Genomic DNA, 24,182 nt, shown 5'->3' with positions numbered 1-24,182 from the left:
AAATGATTAAGTTAGATAACAATTAAGATTAATGATGTATGCAGCATATCTGGTATATGACCCAAATATCAAAACGGCCAGGCCTACTGCGTTGCATTTTCCGCAAAGATAATTCTTGGAATAAAAATATTAAACCACTTTTACGGTTAATCACAATCTTCCGGAGGACCGGCTGGTGCTCTACTGGAAGCTTGCTTTCTCCAGAGAGTGGCCATCTATCTTCTCAACAAGTTTTCCAAAAACACCAGTAACCGAAAATGAGATATGGGCCCCAATTAGCTCTCATACGTGTATTTCGTTACGTAGCCCTAAAGTCCATTTTCAAGTTACAAGTCCGGATAGAACCAGTTTCATGAATTTACTACTTTTATGGTTGTTCCGGATATCTCGAAAGGTCATACTGTGGACCTCATGGTCCATATTCTGGTCAAAAGTTCAAATACTTTTTTATTGAGGTTTCTAGAAGTGCCTTCGAAAAGAAGCGCGAAGGTCTAGTTTCATAAATTAACCGCTCTTGTTCCGGAACTTCTCGAAGACCATCCGTTGTCCCCAGGGTGCAATCCTGGTCACAAGTATGAACTCATTCAAATAAGATTTCCGTACGCGCTGTCGAAAAAAAAGGTATAGTTTCATTAATTGTTTACGGAACATTCCAGGATCCATGTTATTGTCACGTCTGAATTTAATCGAATAAACCTTCTAGAAGTGATTTCGAAATAAACCGCTGAGTTCTGGAATCAGTTTCATGAATTGACCACTTTAACAGATATTCCGGATCAGGTCATCCAGTAACCTCAGGATCCTTCGAAAAAAAAACCACTGACCTCTAGGACCAGTTTCATTAAATGAACACTTTTACGGTTGTTCCGGGCTCCAAGGGTTAATTTTCCGGTCACGTCTGAACTAATTCTAATAAACTTCTAAAAGTGCTTTGGAACAAAATCACAGAGTTCTTGGAATTGACTTCTTTCACGTTTGTTCCGGATCTTTCGAAAGGTCACTCCGTGGCCCTCCAGTGTCCATTTGTGGTCACAAGTCCGAAGTCATTCTAACAAGACTTCTATAAGGTCATAAGAATAAAATCGCGAAGCTCTACGATAAGTTTCATTATTTATTTATTTTATTATTATTATTATTATAGTCACTTTAACACTTATGGATCATTCATGACTTGTCCGGGGTGAGATTTGAACTCGTGACAGTTGCCCCCCCCCCCCCTTGCCCCCTTCTGGCTACGTCTATGTCTGGAAGGTAACCTCAGAGTATTTTCCTGTCACAAGTCTGAATTCATTCTAATGAGTCTTCTATAAGCATTTTCGAAATAAAACCGCGAAGCTCTAGGACAATTTTCGTGAATTCACCACTTTTACGATTGTTCTGGATCTTCCGGAAGATCACCCTGTGACCACCCAATGTGCATGTTTCAGTAACAAGTCCGAACATTCTTATGAGACTTCCATTAGTGCTTTCAAAAAAAGCGTGAGCACTTGGACCATTTTCATGAATTGACCTATTTTACAGTTATTTCGGATCTTCTGGTAGGTCACCCCGTAACCTCCCAGTGTCCATATCTTGGAATCAAGTTCAAACCCATTTTAATGAAACTTGTATGATATCTTTAGAAAAATCTGTGGAGCTATAGAACCACTTTCATGAAATTATCACTTTAATGGTTGTTCCGGATCTACCAGCTAGTGCCCTATTCGAAGCTTTTTTTTTTTTTTTTTTTTTTTTTTTTTTTTTTTTTTTTTTAACTCTTTATTTGTTCCAAATTCAAAATAAATTACATTTCATTTTAACCTAGGTGCTCCAGTTACTGCAGTAACGTACCAGCCTTAATTGTTATGATATATATCTAAGTGTTTTTACATTGTTCATGTCTTGGCAATTCAGTATTTTAAACAGGTTTTTTAACCTGCATGTCAGTATAACAATTGATATCTTAAAACTAAAAACTAAAACTAAATCTTATCTAAGTATAAAGGGAATTAATCGTTGCAATTGAGGATTGCAACGATTTTTGCCTGAAATTATTAATTATTTTGTTGGACATTTGTGCTAAAGTCTCAACATTCGAAATTCTATGTACTTCGGTTGTACTGTACCAGGGAGGCAACTTCAAAATCATTTTCAGAATTTTGTTCTGAATCCTTTGAAGTGCTTTTTTCCTGGTAGTGCAGCAACTAGACCATATTGGTACAGCGTAAAGCATGGCCGGCCTAAAAACTTGTTTAAATATTAGAAGTTTATTCGTCAGGCAAAGTTTGGATTTCCTGTTTATAAGAGGATACAAACATTTAATATATTTGTTACATTTGGCTTGAATGCCCTCAATGTGATCTTTAAAAGTTAATTTTTGGTCAAGTATTAATCCAAGATATTTCACTTGGTTTGACCAGGAAATTGGAACTCCGTTCATAGTGACTATGTGACTACTACTAGGTTTCAAAAACGAAGCTCTAGGCTTATGTGGAAATATTATAAGTTGAGTTTTGGAAGCGTTGGGAGAAATCTTCCATTTTTGTAAATAAGAAGAGAAAATATCTAAACTTTTCTGAAGTCTGCTGCAAATAACACGAAGACTTCTTCCTTTAGCGGAAATGCCTGTGTCATCAGCGAACAAAGATTTGTGGCAACCCTGAGGCAAATCAGGGAGGTCCGAAGTGAAAATGTTATACAATATAGGCCCAAGAATGCTACCCTGAGGAACTCCTGCCCTAACAGGTAGTCGATTAGATTTGGAATTTTGATAATTTACTTGAAGAGTTCTGTCAGTTAAATAATTTTGAACTAATTTCATAATATAAAGTGGAAAATTAAACTTTTTCAATTTAGCAATCAAACCTTCATGCCAAACACTGTCGAATGCTTTTTCTATGTCTAGAAGAGCAACTCCAGTTGAGTGGCCTTCAGATTTGTTTGAACGAATTAAATTGTTAACTCTTAAGAGTTGATGAGTAGTTGAATGCCCATGGCGAAATCCAAACTGCTCATCTGCAAAAATTGAGTTCGTATTGATGTGAAGCATCATTCTATTCAAAATTATCTTTTCAAAAAGTTTACTTATTGAAGAAAGCAAACTTATTGGACGGTAGCTAGAAGCTTCAGCTGGATTTTTATCCGGCTTCAAAATTGGAACAACTTTTGCATTTTTCCATTTATCAGGAAAGTATGCCAAATGGAAACATCTGTTAAATAATTTTACCAAGAAAGACAAGGTACTCTCTGGGAGTTTTTTGATGAGGATATAGAAAATTCCATCATCACCTGGAGCTTTCATATTTTGAAAATTTTTAGTTATAGACCTTACTTCGTCCAAATCAGTCCCCCAGGAATCATCAAAAATATTTTCCCGAGAGAAAATATTCAGAAAATCCCGAGCAACCTGATTCTCAATAGGACTAGTAAGACCCAAACTGAAATTATGGGAACTCTCGAATTGCTTAGCAAGTTTCTGAGCTTTTTCCAAATTTGTGATCAAAATTTTACCACCTTCTTTAAGCGCTGGAATAGGCTTTTGAGGTTTTTTCAAAATTTTTGTGAGTTTCCAAAAGGGTTTGGAACTCGGGTCTAATTTAGAAATATTATTTTCAAAAGTTTTGTTCCTCAGGGCAGAGAATCGCTTTTTAATTTGTTTTTGCAAATCCCGCCAGATAACTTTCATGGCAGGATCGCGTGTTCTTTGATATTGTCTCCTACGGACATTTTTAAGACGGATCAAGAGCTGAAGATCATCGTCTATTATAATTGAATCGAATTTAACCTCGCATTTTGGTACTGAGGCAGCTCTTGCTTCAACTATAGAAGTAGTCAGAGATTCAAGAGCATAATTAATTTCATCTTTGGTTTGCAAAGGAATGTTTGGATCGAAGTTATATTCCATAAATGTTCGATACTGCTCCCAATCAGCTCTATGGTAATTGAAAGTAGAGCTGTTGGGATTACAAATTATTTCTTGGGATATTTCAAAAGTTACTGGAAGGTGATCAGAACCGAAGTCAGCATGGGTAACCAATTGGCTACAAAGTTGACATGAATCAGTTAAGACCAAATCAATAGTGGAGGGATTTCTTGCAGAAGAAAAGCATGTTGGGCTGTTTGGATATTGAATAGTGTAATAACCTGCAGAACAATCATCAAACAGAATATTACCATTGGAATTGCTTTGAGCATTATTCCATGAGCGGTGTTTTGCATTAAAATCACCAATAATGAAGAATTTAGACCTATGACGGGTAAGTTTCTGGAGGTCACCCTTGAGAAAATTCTTTTGCTGGCCTACGCATTGGAATGGCAAATAGGCAGCTATAAACGTAAGTTGTCCAAATTTTGTTTCAACAGAAACCCCCAAAGTTTCAAAAACTTTGGTTTCAAATGAAGAAAGAATTTTATGTTTGATTCGTCTATGAATAATGATGGCAACGCCACCACAGGGTCCATCAAGACGATCATTTCTATAAATCAAGTAATTTGCGTCCTTCTTAACCTTATGGGCAGGTTTAAGGAACGTTTCAGTTATAACGGCAATATGCACGTTATGAACTCTTAAAAAGTTAAATAGCTCGTCTTCATTATCTTTAAGAGATCGAGCATTCCAATTTACAATATTTAATGCTTTAAAATCCATTACTGAATTTTAAAGTCATGACAATATTATTTGCAAATTTTACTCCAGTTTGAATAGCATCAAACATGGAGTTAGATTTAAGCATATCAGAAATCATGTCAATTAATGAATTCTGTAAAAATTCCATTTTGGGGGCAGTAATGCTTCCTAAGTCAAAATTGTCAAAATTTCCATTAGAACGTTGGTTAGTATTTTGATTTCTACCCGCTGCAATAGCAGCATAGGTAGCTCCATTAACTCGCTGAACATTGTTAGCAGCGAGGGGAGTAGGTACAGATGAAACATTTGAAGCAGGGGAGATATTTGTACCTACGGGTACGAATGTAGAATTTGTTCCTCGCTGACCGTTGTTAACAGCAGAGGAATTTGTACCTGGTCGGAAACGTGGAGCGTTTCCTACCTGACGGTTAGAACGAGATTGTAGGATCGCTTTGCGAGTCTTACATTCCCAAAAATTGGATTTGTGGTTTTCACCACAATTTGAACATTTAAATTTCTTAGGATCTTCCTTCACAGGACAGTCGTCCTTTGCGTGAGAGGAATCACCACAATTCATGCATTTAGCTGGCATGTAGCAATTTTTAGTTCCGTGACCCCATCCCTGGCACTTACGGCACTGGGTGAGGTTTTGGAAATTTCCTCCAGTCTTCCTGAAGTGTTCCCACTTCACTCGGACATGGAGCATAAGGCTAGCTTTTTCTAAGGCCTTAAGGTTGTTTAGTTCACTAGACTTGAAGTGAACTAAATAAAAATCATTAGAAATCCCGTTGCGCGAATCGCCAGGACGGGATTTCATTTTCATTTTGATTACTTGGAGTGGCACAACTCCAAGTAATTTTGCCAGTTCATCTTTGATCTGATCCAGGGATTCACCACTGGGCAGTCCTTTCATGACAACCTTGAACACACGTTCAGTTTTGGTGTCGTAAGTAAAAAATTTGTGCTTCTTCTCAGTAAGATACTTGAGAAGACATTTAAATCCGTCCAAGGTTTCAGCCAATACACGGCATTCACCCCGACGTCCAATTTGTAGTGAAAACTTAACTTTCACGAAATTCAAAAGTTCCATGCGAAGAGCATGGAAATCGGTAGTGGTTATCACAATAGGGGGAATCTTTTCCTTCTTGGCATTAAGCCGGGAAAGTTTACTAGAATTTTTCTTGGATGATGGATCATTCTCATCATCCGTGAGCAAATCAAATTGATTACTCAAATTAATTTCATCAGAAGGGGGGTCAAGAGTTTGCCCCTTTCTTTTGCGTTTAGGCGCCATGGCGGCAGTAAATTTTTATCCAAATCGACTTCCAAGCAGATTACTATAAGAATCTGAAGGATCGAAGAGGAATTTTCCAAATCGATATCCAAGAAGGATTACCTCGGGTAGGGTCCAAACAAGGATCGAAGAGGAATAAGAGTTGAACAAGGTAGAAAATTTTTACAGGTTGAGCACTGAAAAGTGCTGTTTAAATTTGTTGTAGCTTTAGGTAGTAGTAACACTTCCTTCAGCAAAAAGCAAATAGATCCGCACGGCAAGAGAGCACGATGCGGACTGATATTCGAAGCTTGATTTCTCCAGAGAGTGGCGATCTTTCTACTTAGTTTGCTATATGAGTTGCTTCAAGTATTTTTTTTTTTTTTGTGATTTGCAGGTAATTTCTGTCTTATAATATTTGTATCTCGAGACTAAAAGCATAAACCGGAGTAACAACTTGCATACTAAGCTAAATATGTTATCAGCCAACTAATGTGTCGATTTAGAACGGTTTTATTTTCTTTTGACTTGGTTTCATGCTTAGAGATATCCCAAAAAGAAAATTTGTTTGCAGTATTTGTTCTATGATTTTTTGTTGCCCTTGTAATATAAAAATATGCACGCATAATGTACCTTGCACTTTTCTCGCCTGGAATAACATGGTGCACCGAATGAATCTCTAACACGAACGAATTTGGTCACGTTAGCTAATGAGAATATATTTTATAAAACAAATATTTACTCCATATTCTGTGGTCTCTTTACTTCATGATAACTGCTTCAAATTGAAGATTTTTAGACATTCAATAGCCATAGAAATTAATAATAAAAAATAGTTCACACCGAAGTAAGGGGAGGATATCATCGAACTCACAACCTTCAGATTGCATGCCCCTTCATGAGATAACGTGACCAAATTTTCTTCGTGTTAGAGATTCATTCGTTGCTCCATCTTATTCTAGTTCATCAGTCGTCAGTAAAAAACTACTTTATTTTATTAATCTGATTGGCGCTCTACCTGACTGTGTGGATTTTATCCATTACAACCTCCGTTTAGATTGTTATAAATTAATCTGTGAAAGATACATAAAAACTACGTTTGAACAAAATGTCGAAAAATGTGCAAGGAACATTCAGCCGTAACGTGGATGTTTTTAAATTACAAGGGCAAAGAAATCGATAAATAGGGGAAATGGCTCTAATGTTGGCCTATGGATCTAAGATTGGGGCCATCGCTAAAAATCTGCTATTTATCTATTGTATCTAAATGAACGCGTAATTGGGACGGTACTAGTGGATATTTTTGCTATTGAAAATTTAGTCAATTGCTGAATTTATGTATGGGCCCAAATTAGGGACACTTGGGCCGACATTACATACATTTCCCCTACTGTAAAAAATGCTTTTTGGTACATCTCTAAGCACAAAACTATGTAAAAAATAAATAAAATCATTCTAACTCGACACATTCTTTTTATTGTGTTGGTCCATAACATATTTAGCATTCGTATGCAAGTTGTTACAGCAGTTTTCATGCCTTCAGTCTCGAGATACAAATATTATAAGACAGAAATTACATAAAAAATCACAAAAACACCTCTAAATCAACAATGATTTTGCTGAATCAGAAGCTCAACTTAACACGAGGAACAATCGGTGGGATCCGGAATTATTTTTGTGAAAATGGACGGGTCTAGTACATAAAACCAAGAACAAAATCTTTAAAGATTCACTTTTTATATAATTTTTAGATCTGGAAAATGGAAAACCTATTAAAATTGTTTACGTACCTTCGCATCTGTATCATATGCTGTTTGAGTTATTTAAAAATTCTATGCGTGCCGTTATGGAGTACCATGGTGCCGAGGATGATATCCCACCCCTCAAAGTGACTATCGTCAAAGGCAAAGAAGATATCTGTGTTAAAATGTCAGATCGTGGAGGTGGTATTCCCAGATCCCACGTCGACCAACTGTTCAAGTACATGTACAGTACAGCACCGCAACCACCAAAATCGAAATCTGATCTTCCGCTTGTTCCATTGGCCGGTATGTTTGGATTTTCTACATAAAAAACTTTTGCATAAACTATTATTTCTATTTTAAGGGTACGGCTATGGATTACCAATCTCGAGGCTGTATGCTCGTTATTTCCATGGTGACTTGGTGCTGTACTCATGTGAAGGATACGGGTCGGATGCTGTGATATATTTAAAGGTATGTTGAGTTGATTTGTTTTCTTAACGTTAATACAGTCATTTTATTTGATTTCCATTTCAGGCACTCTCCGATGAGGCAAATGAACTCCTGCCCATCTTCAATAAGACCAGTTCTCGTTTTTACAAGGCAACCGTTCCAACCGGTGATTGGTCTAATCAGGTAAAACCAAAAAAAGCGAAACCCATTGTAATTTAAAGTGGACATAATGTGTTTAGTTGACCATCATATTCTGATATAGAGATCCTTATTTCCATCACACAATTGTTCTGACAGAATCTAATATATCCATCCACATCGTCTGATGTTTTAAGCATTAATATAATAAGCTGATAATTTGTTAAAGCTTGGTTATTTGATTTAGATATCCTTAAATGGTTAACATTTATTTTATAGAAAAGATGTGTATGTTTCTGGTATGAAATATAGAGATGTACAAAATGTGTCCCTTATTATTTTATTGCAATGTCAATTGTCTCAATTATGTGCTAGCTGGAGTAACATTAATTATGAATGGTTTTCTCAAATTGCCCAATATTATCCAGCTTTTTTCACTCGCCATAAATTCAATCAATCACCCCTTGGTTTGACGTTTGGCTGTTACCAGATTTATTGTTATGTGCATATGAGTCTTTGATTGATAAAATAAAAATTGCTGACATAATTTTCATCAAAGATCCTGGGCGAAAATTCAGTACATTTTGCAACGGATATCGATATTTGTGGTGCAATCAAAACCGTAGACTACATAATAACATTATAACTTTATAATCTATGATTTCGCAATGCTTGGAAATATTTTTTTTTTTTTTTTTTCAATTTTAACGCAAATAGATATTTTTCCCCTCTCATACGCTCTCCACACGCTCTCCACACGCGTGATATTGGAGCAAAATATAATGCTTGATATTGATTTGACAAGCTCCTTTGATATTGCGAGACTATTCACAAAAAAGGTTAAAGTTGCCCCTCGTTTTCTTAGAAAGAGAAGGTATAATAATGCTATATCTTTTTTCTCTTAACCGATGGCAGATACGAAGCGACTGCTGCTAGCCGTTGTGGAAGTATCGGTTGCGTTCTGGTGTAAAGCAAAAATCATGAAACTCAATTTCCCCACAGTTTGGAGAGATGTGCAGCTGGTGAGTTTTGTTGAGTGTTGAGTGATCTTGGGCGTGATTTTGGGCTTTGATGAGATTTGATTTTTTGATATTTTTCCAACACTGCTCTGTTTATAGCGCTGTGGCTATCAAAAGAGAAAGTCGATTAAGAGAACCAACCAAAGTCACTTACACCCCTTTCTTCTAACCCCATTCATATTATGAATGTTTCGCTATGACACATTAAGCGGGTTATGTAGTTGCTCATCTGGTTACTACTGATAAATGGAGTAATTTCTATGTCTACACAGATATCTATAAAACAAAATATCGAAATCTCAACAGCTGAATGTTCGGTAAATAGTTCTGTACTTATTAAAATTACCGAAAAATCTGTAAATCTCAAAAAAGTGTTTTGTCACCGAACAGTTCGGTAGATTTTTACAAATTATTCAGTGAAATTTTAGTTGAATTAATTATTATTTCACCGAAACATTATTTACAGATTATTTGTGAAACGCTAATTTATGTTACGGACTTACTGAATATTTTCGGTACTTAAGGATTTTTTTTATTGGCTATAGAAAATTTGTTAACTTTAGTAAATGAAAGCAGTATTCATCATAATTCCAAGACACCAGTTTGGTACGATAAAAAAGTTATCAATCTGAAAAATAAGAAACAGAAAGCAAATAAGACTTATAAAAAAAACCTTAGTGAAGGAAATCTTACATTTTATCTAGAAATATACGATAAACTGAATGAAGAAATGAAAAATGCATATGAAGAACATAATACCAAGGTAGAAAATAATATTATTCTAAATTTTTCGAGTCCATCATCAATGCCAACATATTTTCCCAAGTTAAATCTCTCATTACTAGTAAACAACATGGATTTGTTAAAGGTCGATCTACAGCTTAATTTGATACATTTTGCAACATATGCTTTAAATGTAATTGATAAGGGAAATTACGTAGAAACATTATATAATGATTTTAGTAAAGCGTTCGATAGAGTGGATATACCACTGTTGATTTTCACCTGCTATTATAATACATAATATAATATTGAGACATAAAGAAAACCATGTTTTTAACTACTGCACTTTTAGCGGCGCCGGTCACAGTGGTTCCCCTGAGAACAAAAGTTGGACAAAACCTCAAAATTGTTGCAAATAGGCAAAAAAAACAATTGAAATGGATGTTTTTAGCTGTACCAGGGCTGGTAGCAGGTCACTTTTTAGTGACTTGGTCACTATTTTGAAGCCAGTCACTAAAAAGTCACTTTTTACACCAAAAAGTCACTAAAGTCACTATTTCCTTAAAAATAGTCACTAAAGTCACTTTTTCACTACTAAAATAAAAAGAAATTTAAAAATATCTACAAAATGTTGAAATTGAGTACTTGGCACTAAGAAAGTCTACAGTAGTTTTAAAAAAATATACATATCTGTTAAAAAATCAGTGAACCGCAAAACTTTAGAGCACCAGGAAAACTATTGGGAAATGCCTTCAATTTCGATTAAAAATTGGGAAAAATATACCATCTTTCCCTGAAAATTCAATTTTGATTAAAAATCGGGGAAATATACCTTCTCTCCAAGAAAATAAATTGTAAACCTTCGAAGCTTTCCAAAGGCTTTTAATGGGCGTCCACGATGAAATTGCCACACTATGAAATTGCTCTAACTTTTTAACCGTTGGGTAGAATTTGATGAAAATTTGGGTGGATTTAGTTCATAGTGCATTATTTACATCCTGCAAGTTTTAAAGTCCTGTGATCAAAACTCGCGGAAATGGAGTCGAAAGAACAGCTCGTGCGTGATAAAATCTTGCGCATTCATCACGAGAACAAGGATCTCTCGCATCGTTCCATCGCTAAAACGTTGGGAATCGCGAATTCCACGGTGTCGCGAGTGATTAAGCGGTTCGAGGAACGGTTGACCACCGATCGGAAGCCCAGAAGTGAAGGAAAAAGTATTCCGTACAATACCAAAAATCACAACCGCGTAGTTGGGGCCTTCAACCGAAATCCGAACGCCTCCGTTAGGGATGTGGCTAAGAAGCTGCACCTAAGCTGAAGTTTTGTCCAGAAGGCCAAAACTAAGGCTGGGCTTCGAACGTTCAAGGTACAAAAGGCCCCTAATCGCGACGAGAAGCAGAACAAGTCCGCCAAAACCCGTGCCAGGAAGTTGTACCTCAACATGCTGACGAAAGTTGAATGCTGCATCATGGACGACGAAACATATGTGAAGGCCGACTTCAAACAGATCCCCGGCAACCTGTTTTTCACGGCCAAGGATAAGTTCAGCGTTCCGGAGCATGTCCGCACTCAGAAGATGTCCAAATTTGCGAAGAAATTCCTGGTTTGGCAAGCCATCTGTACGTGCGGGAAGCGGAGTGCACCTTTCGTGACCCAGGACACGATGAACGGACAGGTGTACATAAAAGAGTGCCTCCAGAAGCGGCTGCTTCCTCTCCTGAAGGCCCACAACGTCCCAACAATCTTCTGGCCGGATTTGGCCTCATGCCACTACTCCAAGGACGTGCTGAAGTGGTATGCGGACAATAAGGTCAATTTCGTGCCGAAAATGTTCAACCCTCCCAACACTCCGGAGCTCCGCCCCATCGAGAAGTACTGGGCGATTATGAAGCAGCACCTTCTTAAACGACCTAAGGTAGTGAAGACAGTCGAGGAACTGAAGAAAGTATGGGTTTACATGCAAAAAACGGTTGATTCACAGGTTGTGCAGAATCTTATGGCCGGGGTTAAGGCCAAGGTGCGGGCATTTGCGTATGGACTGTAAATAAAATACGAGTAAAATGCTAAAATGAAGTTTAATAACACCCTTTATCTGTGAAAGATTTTGAACAGTCATTCAAGGATGATTAAGCATTTAAAAAATCCAAAGTAAATTTTAAGATAAATTTAAAGAATTTAAGAGAAATTTAAAGGAGAAATTTAAAGGGATGACACCAAGATATATCAGAGAAGAATACCAAAGTACAGACTACGAATGCCTAATGTAAAATTAAGTGCTCTGAGAACCGATTTCTTCATCTCCGCTTAAACCTTAAGGCAGGTTTACCTATATAGTTAAACTTGGCTTAACACATACGAGCGTCGCTTTTGATTATTGTTTAAATTATTAGAGACGCAAAATTCAGCTCCGAAACAATTTTGGAAATAATTCCAATATAATTGAGAGTGCATTTTAACGAGCGTTCTGGGAAGAATTCTATGATGATTGGATGAGGATTCTAATGAGAATTTAAATAATAATCCAAAATTATTTTCGAAATTTTGTTTAAGGGAGCTTTGATGAAAATTCCATGAAAATCCCGTGAACTCCATGCAGATAGTTCTAAAAGAATTTTGGAGTGATCTAAAGATCTAAAGAGTTCGAAATAAATTCCGATAATTTCCAATGGAATCGAATTTTGAGGGTTCAATCTTAAAGGAATTCTGAGAGGAGTTTCAAAGTTATTCGGTGATGGATTTTTGTTTTGAGAATTCTGAGGAAATACTATGGGAATTATAAGGAGAATGAATGCCGGGGAGAAGTCCAAGGTTATTATAAGCAGAAATTTATTAAATTTCTGAGGTTAATTGCATGGACATTCTAAGGAGCATTCAAATAAATTTAAAATAGATTTATGGAAGGAGCCCTTCAGTGAGTTCCTAGAAGAATCAATAAAAATCGAAAATAATCTACTTCATGTGTGAATTTAACGATTTACATAGTCGGAGATGCTTAACGTCAAATATCAGACTTGAAGTGCAGATTTTATACGATAGATGAGGACATTAAATTATAGAGTTTATAGCTCCGTTATAGTACGGCAGTGTAAATATTGTATATACAAAGTAGAAAGCGAGCAAGGACAATTTTGAGAAAGGTGCGAAACGGGTAGTTGTTTACTTCAGATGGCGACTTGAGTGTGAAACAATCGATAGAACTGTTTCCGCACATCGGAGGTACATGAGCAAATCAGCGATCATCCCTTTTGTCAGTGGTGGCAGAGGGAAACACCCCTCACCACCTCATTATCGGATGAGCTTGGTAAAGGAGATGCTCTACTCGATTCTTACCTTCCTCAAAATTGTCCTTTATCGCTTTCTACTTGCAATATACAAATTTCACACTGCTTTACTATAACGGAACCACAGACAAACAGACGTAACTTTTGATTGTGTATCTTCGTTCACGCATTTAACGGTTGATTTAAATATTATCAGTTCCGCGAACTACTCGCCGCAGCGCTGGCTGCGGATCACTTTAACGTTTCTATACATTCTATAGAACTTTTATGCAATATTGTTTACGAGTTAGCGAGCAACCTTGTTTTCCGCGATAAGCCAGAGAGATGTCGTTACTGAGGTCCTATGTTTTGAGATACTATGTTTTCAAGAAAAACGTTTCCAAAGAGTTACGTCTGTTTGTCTGTGACGGAACTATCAACTCTTTACTTTCATCTCCTCATCTGCCGTATAAAATGTCCACTATAATTCTGATATTTGATGTTAAGCATTTCCAACTACGAAAATAATCTATGGCCAAGAATTTTTTTAATTGTTCTGCAATGAATTTGCAATATTATTATTGTAAAAGCTTATTTGCCTTTAAGTTTAAGAGAAGGGAAATTATTCTAAAAAAGTTCTTGAGATCATTCTGAAGAAATTCTGAATTCAAAGTTATCTACCTAGATATATCAAAATTTTAAACATTTCGAACGCAAAATGAAATTCAAGCTCATAAAAAAATGGGAATTACTATTTGCTAGGCAATCATGTATAACGTAAGCAAAAGTAAATTATTCAAATCACTTCAAAAGCACTTCATAGGAGATTCGAATAAATTAGAGGAATTTATGAAATTTTATTTTAAGTTCCAAGACATAACAAGTTTATTTCAATATCAAACCGTGTTTGAATTTCTAAGTTACCATATAAATAGTTACTTATTAAGTATTTACAAGTCACTATTTGGTCACTATTTCCGTAATTTTAGTCACTAAAGTCACTACTATTATATTGCATCAGCACTACCAGCCCTGCTGTACGAAGAAAACTTGACAATCAAGACGTCACAAAAAGGAGTATAGTAGAACCAAAACCGATGCAATATGGTCCCAAAGCCATATTTAGGAAGACAAAAATGTTTGTGCCCAAACCGTCAGTTTTAGGTTTCTGGTTTCTTAGGGAAAGTTGCTTCATAGTTTTTGTTCATTTTTTTTATGTTCGTTAAATTAGGGTGGTCCATAAAATTGGTGAATTAACAAACTTTTTTTTTATTATTTGAGAAAACACCAAAGCAGTGTTCTAAACAGTTGTAACACATACAATTCAAAGCAACTTTGTTCAAAAAACAACGTTTTTATCTGTTATGGTTCATAAGTTATGATTTTTTTAAACAAAAAGGTTGGGGTGGCCACTAAAAACGGTTTTCTTTGAATATATTTTCATGCGTTAATTTCTCGTAAAACATTGTTCTGATTACATGCAGAACTTTTGATGACGCATATTTTTGCTCAAGCAACTAGGTTACTATCTTTTTTGATTGGAAAGTTAAAAGGCTATTTTTTTTCGAAAAAATGCTCTTTTCAATTGTCAATATCTCAAAATGGAGATGGTAAAAAACTGCAAGAGCTTTTTTCCGTTTAAAGCATTTAATTTAATTTAAAATAAGTAATATTTTTCAGCAAAAACAAGCCATAACTTTTCAAATAAAAGAGATAACAACTTAGCAAAAATATGCGTCATAAAAAGTTCTTGAAGTATGAAAATTTCACGAGGAATGAACGTATAAAAATATATTTAAAGAATGCCGATTGTCTAGGAGCCACCCTAACCTGCTTGTTTAAAAAAAATCATAACTCATTAACCATAAGAGATAGATATATGGTGCGTGTGTGTATGTGTGTGCGTGTTGGTGTGCTTTGAAAAGGCATTGTGAAGCTTGCTACAGTATACACCGCAAATTATTTAACTTAGAAACGGATATTTTCCAACGAACACTTTACTTGTTATTCACAAAAAATCATCATCTTTCACAAAAAATCGCAAAACACATTAAAGCCTATCTGAAAGCTAACTTTTCTAGCTATCTTTTGGTTACTGAAAGATAGTGGGCGGATGTGTCCGTCATATGTTTTGTTTAGTCTACATGTGAATTTTATTAGAAACTGTCAGTGACTGTCAGAACAGTGCAGACACTCTTTTTACCATCTATTTGACGTGAAATAAGCCAAGGAACTTTTCTTCTGAAGCAATCAAGTTGATAAACACATTATTTTTTGCTATATTTGAGCAAAACAGTAACATTAAACATTACGATTTTTTTCAAATATTTGTGATATCGCTACACTATAACAACCATAAAAAAAATGTATAATCAACAGAACTGCACAAATCAATTCAATTTAAGTTATTGTTTTTTTTTCAATTTCTATGCGATAGAATGATTTCAACTTTTTTTTTGACGTAGAACTACGTCTTTGTCGACTATACTGGGGTGCAAATCAAAAAATATGTGTGGTGAAGGAGTGTTAGGTTTTGTACGCTTGTAACTTTGTCATTTATAGATGAAATTAAAATCCAAATACGCCAATCGAAAGGATATTACATTACGAACCTGCTGAAATAAATATTTTCCCACTTTCTCTGTAATTAAACTATTGAAAATGTACAAATGATAATTTTATCACTGTTTTCATGAAATAAGCCTTTTTCCCAAACCCAGTCATCATAAACGAATACCACTTGATTGCACATCATTCTGCTTGAACATGAAAAGATATAAATCAGCGCTGCTCTCCTGCCTCTGCTCATTCCCGCTTCGGACTAAGTCAGCGGCTAAAGGTGGATCACGGCGTGAAATGAGGAATGCGGCACAATGAGGAAAAGTAATGTTTGTAAACCTGCCCCCCCTTCACAACAAATTCTCCCTCTCCCTCAACAACCTGCCCCTCCCCCTTCAACAACCTCTCCCCCCCCCCCCTCAACAATAACCCGAATAAGACATGGACTTTGACGATCACTTTTTTCCGGGAAATACATCTTTAACAAACCACAAGCAAGCAGGACCAAGTCAGTGGCTAAAGGTGGATCACGGCGTGACCACAATGAGAAATGCGACACAATGAGGAATGAGAAAATGCAATATTTGTAAACCCCCTCCTCCCCCTTCACAACAACCTCTCCCCCCCCTCAACAATAATCTGAAAAAGACATGGACTTTGACGATCACTTTTTTCCGGGAAATAAATTTTAAACAAACTACAATTATTAGTAAAAACAGAAGTTTTTCCCTAAATTTCTTCCCGAACCAAAACTTTCAAATTTGAGAAAAAAAAAATTGCTTGAAAGACATATTCGATGATATTATGTTGATGAATTACACACAACTGACTCTAAAAGTAGTAGTAGTAAAATTTCGTTTATTTCTGTTGATTATGGTGTACACATTGATTTTACATTTCAATTGATTAGCCTATCTGGCTCTTCATCTTTGTTCATTGGATATTCTAATTTAGTATTTGCGTATTTCATCTAGTTGACAGAATACCCCTTGGGGGGTGTGTTTTGTTTTAATTGAAAAATTTGATAACCTACCTAACTACGAGTCTAACTTAATTAACGTGCTATATCACGTATGATCTGAAGATCTGATCTCAGACAGGTGTCTCCGTTCGTCGCTCTTCGAGAGGCTGAAGGCCAGCCAGGCGGTGAAACTCAGAATTCCGGGTCATGGACTGTTTAGAATCATCCTAAGGATCTTGTTCTGGAGTTTTTATGTGTTCCACACGCGTGACCACACATACTATTCATTTGCGTAAAAATTTCATGTGTACTTCTAAGTGGATTCTGTTTATGTGTGGTCAAATGAAAATCATGAGGAATTTCACATTAAAATATTTGTCAAGAAAAATGTTTAAATTGTTTTGAGTGAACCATAACCGAAACATTGAAATACTTGAAAATTTTAAGATAAAGTATTGTCAGGAACGCTGAGCTGATTACCTTCGATGGATGTAGGCTGTACGGTTCTTTATTCCCGACACTCGCAGAATCATGGATGGTGGATTTGGCGGTGTAATTGCTATCCCGTGGTCCTTGGTTTTAGGGATTTGAAGCAGGTTGGGAAGAATATAGCAACCAGACACACAAAACTTCTTTCTTCTTCACAAAATCACACACGCGACGTAGGTTCAAAACAACGGACTCACAAAGTATATTTTATTACAGAACAAACTAACATCTATACAATCATTACACAAATTACACTAAGGATCATCCCGTCCTTCTATCTCGATTGGTTATCGAACTAACACTGAATATCCTAAGCTACTGGTAATTGTATGATCCCGGTCGATAGCAGGCGATGTTTTCCATCGGCTGTTATCGACAGAGAGATCCTCTCTTATCGTTCAGTGCTCCTACCTAAATATTCACCACTGCGGCTTAAAGCCGGCAGCGGATCTTCGAAGAGAATATATCTCGTGCTCCCAACGCGATATTCTCATTACCATACACGAACGTCGAAACAATGAAGCCTACTATTCAATCTGGGTGTTGGCTATAGGGTTGCAGTCACTGTTGCTGGGCTGTTCTCTAAACAGTATAATAGTCAAAAATGCATGAAAAACATCAATTTTGTGTGGTTCTACGTCATACTACGGTCGTGTCTAGGACACAACCCTTTAATTTTTTTCACTCGCAGCGAAAACCAAATTCAATACAATGCATTTTAAAAACTCTCTGTCATACTTCACCGTGAATGAATTTTGAAACCATCATCATCATATCGAAAGTTTTTGTGTTCGGCACGAGAGCCAACTTTTAATCCTAAATATGATTAGTATGGTGGGACTTTACTCGGATACATTTTTAAAACATAAACAGTTTTTATTTCAAACTCCTCCGGCAATTTTTTTATGTTTTATTTAAACTTTTCAGTTCAAATTCATATCACTAGCACATGAGCCTCAATCTTTATTTTTATGACTATTCTAGAACTCGGATATGAGCTCCAAGCAGATGAACGCTCAGAGTAGACGCAGTACGACAGTATCCAATGGAATATAAATAAGTGTTAAGTGTTAATAAATATTAGGTGTTTTCGCAAAGCATATCAATATGAAAATCCTCGTAAATTCATAAATTTCATTACACTCTAATGGATCATGGTATTGTTACGAGAGTGTAAATGCTTACACGGATCTTTGTGCATACCCCGAGTACCATTATTATGTAGCTCGACTTGTATTTAGTAATAGTACTTGGTGATATACGATACGTTATTCTAAACATAGCATGATTTGCGGGTTACAGATTGTTATAGCATATGTCATATTAGTTTCTCTGTATAAGTAAAATATGACCAATAAACAAAAATATGCGTTCGTTGGGTTTGTTTTAATTTGTGTTTCAAGTACACTCAGCGTGCGGTAACAAACTTCATATGTGTAAATTTATTAAATACAGGTAAGTGGCACCCCTATCGCTACCAATAACAAGTAACCATAGCGAGCATAACCGCGAGCCCACGTTTAGGTGGGGTGGGCTTATTTTTTTTTAAATCGCTCGGGGACATGTTTTCCCATGTGGAAAATGATTATTCGGACTAATCATGTAATAAACCAAAAAATTAGCTTTTTTCGTTGACATATAGATGTTCGGAAGGGAAGTAAAGCCGTTGGTCCCCGGTTCATAAGTTGATGAGTCGATAGGTAGGGTCCAGATGTGGGAGCTGCCTCCCTGGCGTCGGTAGCATTGGTGCTCAGCACGGAAAACAAGATCGACGGAAAACAAATCAAGGAAATAAATAGAGGCGGAGTCCAAAATGTCGAACGATGAACTTTTTTAAATAAAACATATGCTTCTATAAGTAAACACGTGATTTTGTGATTCAGAAGGCCGAAAATGTTGTCCATTTAGTGATATCTTCTCTCGTTCTCTAGATATATGGCATTGCGATGTTGGCCTATGGACTTACGCTTACATATTGATATATCGCAATCAGCATCCTTGCAGCGTGAAAATGGAAGATAATAGAAGAGAAACAGAGATAGAAAATAAGAAAAACGAGGGGAAAAGGTAAACTATCTCTAAATAGATATTCAAGTGAACAAGGAGTTAGAAAAGGATTTAGAGTTATGGTAGTAGGGGAGAACGGTACACAACGCATATAGTTTTTCTTGGAATTTTTAATCCAATAATATCATGCAGCATTTCGAGTTCAGATGTTATGCTAGAAGTGCTGCTTGATAAGACAACAAGGCCTTCCTTCGGAAGGAGGTTCTATTTGTTTATTTGTCTTCGATCAGTGTAGACCGTTTTACAATAGTGCTGTTACCTTACATGCTATTTTAAAACATACGTTTTATTTGAAATTGTCAATCAATGTAGACTACATATACAAATATCTAGGAAATAAAAATTGTTTTAAACTTAACGAGATGAAAGCCTAGCAGTTAGTGTTCTCCTTGTGTATCTTGAGACATAGTTAGATCTATGCGCTCACAATAATCATTATACACTCTCATCATTCTATGGATTGGTCAATTTTTACCATAATTCCTTCTGTGAGGTGGCATTTGAAATACATTTTGAGTTCTTAACATGCGTGATGGTACGTAAAAATCTAAGCTTGCTAATATTTTTTCTGAATTTACGCAATGTGAGATAATTCATTAACAAAGGAAATCAAGGAAATTTCTGTTCGTTTCATAAGTGTTTCAATGTTTATCAACAAGCCGCGCTGATGGTGTAGTGGTAAGCGTGATTACTCTTGGACTGAAGTTCCAGCGGAATGAAAGCCCGAGTTTTTAATTGTGAAGAAAATAAATATAAACTTTATTAACACGAGATGTACACACATGAAGTTTATTTTTGCGAATAATACAAAATGGCGCACACAGCAGAAGGCTGATGCTGCACTCTCGCTCTGCTACCGTCTCTTTCGCTATCACTGTCACTACAGGATAGCTCTTTGCATCAAGGTGTGTAGTGAAAGGTGGCATGACCGTTGTTACACCAACACTCCTCCTCAACGAACACTGCCATCCTATGACGACAATCCCAGCATCCGTGCAAACTTCATCTGTTTGACTGAACCCACCGGTTTAGTGAGTACATCAGCCACCATGTCTTCAGTTGGACAATACTGCAACTCGATGCATCCGTCATCACACAGTTGCTTCACGAAATGTCCCGCACCTCAATGTGCTTGGACCGACGACTCTTACGTTCTGACGTTACGAACTGGATACAGCTTTGGTTATCCTCCATCACTTTGACAGAATCGCTCAGCTGTTCACCCATGTCCTTCAGCAAGCTCCGAAGCCAGATCAGTTCATGACTAGCATCACTCAGCGCCACATATTCGGATTCCATCGAAGACAATGTGACGCAACTTTGCCTTCGACTAGCCCACGATACTGCTCCACCGGCATAGTGGAAGACGAATCCTGTTGTTGATCTTCTTGTACCAAGGTCACCAGCCCAATCGGCATCCGAATATCCGATTAGCTTTCCAGCCGCGTCGCTGTACTTCAATCTCCACTCTTTCGTTGCCTTCAAATAGCGGACAACACGTTTTGCCGCTATCCAATCCGCCTCCGTAGGTGCACTCACTTTACGACCCAATATCGCTACGCTAGCTGCTACATCCGGCCTAGCACATACGGAAATGTAGAGAAGCGCTCCAACAATACTCCGATAGTCCATCCCGTCCGACAGTTGCGGACTCTTATCTTCCGTGCTCTGGAAACCGTCTTCCATTGGCGTCTTCGCCCGCTTTGTATCACGGAGCCCAAACTTCTCCGCAACACGATCGATGTACCCTTCCACTGAAACACTGTACTTTCCATGTTCCTTCCGAATCTCTAGTCCCAAGAAGTATTTGAGCTCTCCAAGATTGGTGATTTCGAAATACTGCTTCAGCGTTTCATACACCGCTTCGATCTTCGCTTCATCTTCGCAACCAACCCAAAATATCGTCCACATACACAATGAGGTATACACGTTTTCCATGAATCAGCATTGTGTTCAGGCACGGATCAGCAACACTTTGCTGGAACCCCATTTCCACAAGGACACCGTGAAAATCTCCTCGTTCAAATCGCCGTACAAGTAGGCCGTTTTCACATCCAAATGCTTCAACGTCATTCTCTTCTTGCTAGCAACGGCTAACAGCACCCGCAGTGTGGTGTGGCTGGATACCGGTGCGAAAATCTCGTCGTAATGAACTCCGTACTTTTGGGAATATCCCTGAGCTACCAGACGAGCCTTGTGTTTGATGATGTCACCAGCTGCGTTCCTCTTCAGCTTGTACACCCAGCGACAGCCAACAGCCTTTCGCCCAGCAGGTAAGTTAACAAGCTCCCACGTCCCATTCTGTGCGTGAGATTTCAGCTCGTCAACCATTGCCGCTTTCCAACTTTCTTTCTGTTCACAGGTCACCGCTTCCTTCAAGAATCTTGGTTCGACCACCTCCGTATCCACAGACTCCGCAGCAAAAATCTCTTCAATCAGTCTCTGAGGCGCGATACCCTTCGTTGACCTTCTCGAACGCCGTGCTATTTCGTCTAAAGGAAAGCCATGAAACGATTGGTTTCCTTCCGAAGCATTATCGTAGAACGATCCATTCAGATCCTGGCCGTCTTTTACCGATTCCATGAATTCTTCTACCGACTCCGAATTTTCTTCCGATGACCCATTCCCATCCGTCTCATCCCGAGACTCATCTCCTGATGGCAACACTAGCGGTACTTCCAGTACTCCTCCTGCTTCTAGACCCTGGATCCGAACAGCCTCTTTCGTATTGCATAGCTCCAAGAACTTTGCACTAATCATAATCATATCCGTTTCAGGGTTCAAGAAACGATACGCCTTACGACCGTCAGCATACCCTACGAACACTAGCTTCTCAGCAGTGAGATCCAGCTTGCGCCGCTTTTCCTTGGGGACATGCACGTACGCTTTCGATCCGAAGATCCTTAGATGACCGTAGGAAGGTTTATTCTTGTTCCAGAGCTCAAACGGTGTCTTACAGACTGTAGATGACGGCAAACGATTCTGCAAAACCTCTTGTTCAACCGTGACTCGGAAAGCATACACCGCAGCACGAGGGGGGCGACTCTATCTTCGATGCAGAAACGATTTTGTTTTGCTGTGCTTAGCTGCACGTACGATGAGTAGATTTTAGGAAGATTGATGAAGATTTTGAAGATTTCCTGCAAAAAGATGGAAGTCGATGCGAGTAGATGGATTTAGATGCTTAAAATGGCAAGAAGATTTTTCGTAGATTTATTCGCTGGCGTGAGATTTTTCGAGCATCTATGATGTAGATTTAGATGTGTCGCCCCCCTCGCCGCAGCATCTCAACGAGATAGCGGTTCTTCCGCTCGGCGACACCATTTTGCTGTGGTGAACTCGGTGCCGTCTGCTCATGAACTATTCCACGCTCCGTGAAAAACTTTCGCAACGAACCACCCGTGTACTCGCCACCGCCGTCAGAACGAATCTTCTTGGGATAATGCCCGAACTGATTTTTCACCAGACTGCAGAAATCCCGAATTTTCTCTTCTGCGTCCGACTTCCGACGCAACAGATGCACTACCGTGTGACGACTGTAATCGTCTACCAAAACGATGTAGAATCGATTACCACTTGGCGTTTCTTCTTCCATTGGACCGTCCACAGTGCACACTGACACTAGATCTCCTACCGCGCTAGATTTGCTGTCCGACACTTTTGGGAACGACTCTCTAACCATCTTCCCCTCACAACACGGACCACACGCCGACTGAACTTCACAAGGATCCACTTTTAACCCGTACCCCAGGTTATCACGTATTATTTTGTCTACAGCTTTCACATCGCGATGTCCGAAACGACGATGCCACAAATGACGACACAGGTCTGCATGTTTTGGATCAACCAGAAATGCCTTCTCCGGAGCTTGCTTCAAGTGGTACAGCCCTCCTTTACGCTGCCCAACTAGCACTATTTCTTCTCCTTTCAGGATATGGCACTCCGTTTTCCCAAACAGCACCCGAAAACCCAAATCTGTGATTTTACTCACCGACAGCAGGTTACCAGCGAGCGATGGAACATGCAGGACGTTTTCGAGCCGAACGTTTATCCTGATGCCATCTCCGTTGAAGGAGACTAGCTTACCGATACCACTTCCAGCTGACTTGATGGATTTTCCATCCGCCAGGCAGACCGCCGTTGCCTTAGATTTATCCACACCATCCAGCAACGACGCGTTACTCGTCATATGTGCTGTGGCACCTGAATCCAGGTACCGGAAATCAGTTCTATCGGCTTCGCCTGCTGCCAAGCACGTTTCAAAAAAAGAACCGGATTTGATGGCCATACTCACCTTCTGACCATCCGTCTTCTCTTTTTCCCGCTTGTCCTGCGCTAATTTCCGGCAATCCCGTCGAAAATGTCCTTCCTTTTTGCAGTAATGACACAACACTTCTTTCTTCACGTAGTGCTTACTTGCAAACTTCAGTTTAGCTGTGTTCATGACCAGTGCCTTTTCACAAGTACTATCACTCTCACTTTCAGCACGACGTCGACCTTCGTCCAACAGTTTACCTTTCACAAAGTCCACTGTGATGTCTGCATCTGTTCGATTTTCAAGTGCCACGATCAAACCATCATACGATCTAGGAAGACTGGACAACATCAACGCAACGAACCAGTTGTCCTTGACTTCTTCCCCCAGCGCCACCAACCGAAGCCGGAGAGCCGCCATCTCCTTCAAATGTTATTAACTTACGCACTACGTGGATTATGCTGGACAGAGATGCGCGCTCGTGGTAATCCTTCAACGCATCCCACATCTCCTTCGCCGTTTGCTTCTGCATAACGTGGATCAGCTGCGTGTCTTCCAATGCCAAGCCGATAACCGCTTGCGCCTTCTCATCGTTCGAGCTCCAGGTCGCATCATCTTGTTTTCCACAAGTAAA

The 24,182-nt window shown here is 38.3% G+C and overlaps 1 protein-coding gene across 3 annotated transcripts in view; it reads left to right on the top strand.

Annotated features, from left to right (window-relative positions):
• The window catches only part of Pdk (pyruvate dehydrogenase kinase), a 78,218-nt gene extending 59,346 nt beyond the window's left edge, over positions 1–18,872 (top strand). For all 3 annotated transcript variants that reach the window (XM_065231677.1, XM_065231678.1, XM_065231676.1), the window contains exons 6-9: positions 7,631–7,927; positions 7,986–8,095; positions 8,159–8,257; positions 18,211–18,872. In XM_065231677.1, the coding sequence (XP_065087749.1) occupies positions 7,631–7,927; positions 7,986–8,095; positions 8,159–8,257; positions 18,211–18,282 (578 nt within the window). In that variant the 3' untranslated portion in view covers positions 18,283–18,872. The remainder of the gene's footprint in view (positions 1–7,630; positions 7,928–7,985; positions 8,096–8,158; positions 8,258–18,210) is intronic.
• The last annotated feature ends 5,310 nt before the right edge of the window (positions 18,873–24,182 follow it).

The sequence above is a fragment of the Ochlerotatus camptorhynchus genome, unplaced genomic scaffold (assembly GCF_037179485.1).
Source record: "Ochlerotatus camptorhynchus isolate MF236.1 unplaced genomic scaffold, CSIRO-AGI_Acam_v1.1 ptg000359l, whole genome shotgun sequence".
In the NCBI taxonomy this organism is placed as follows: domain Eukaryota; kingdom Metazoa; phylum Arthropoda; class Insecta; order Diptera; family Culicidae; genus Ochlerotatus; species Ochlerotatus camptorhynchus.
This window is presented reverse-complemented; position numbering and strand designations above follow the sequence as displayed.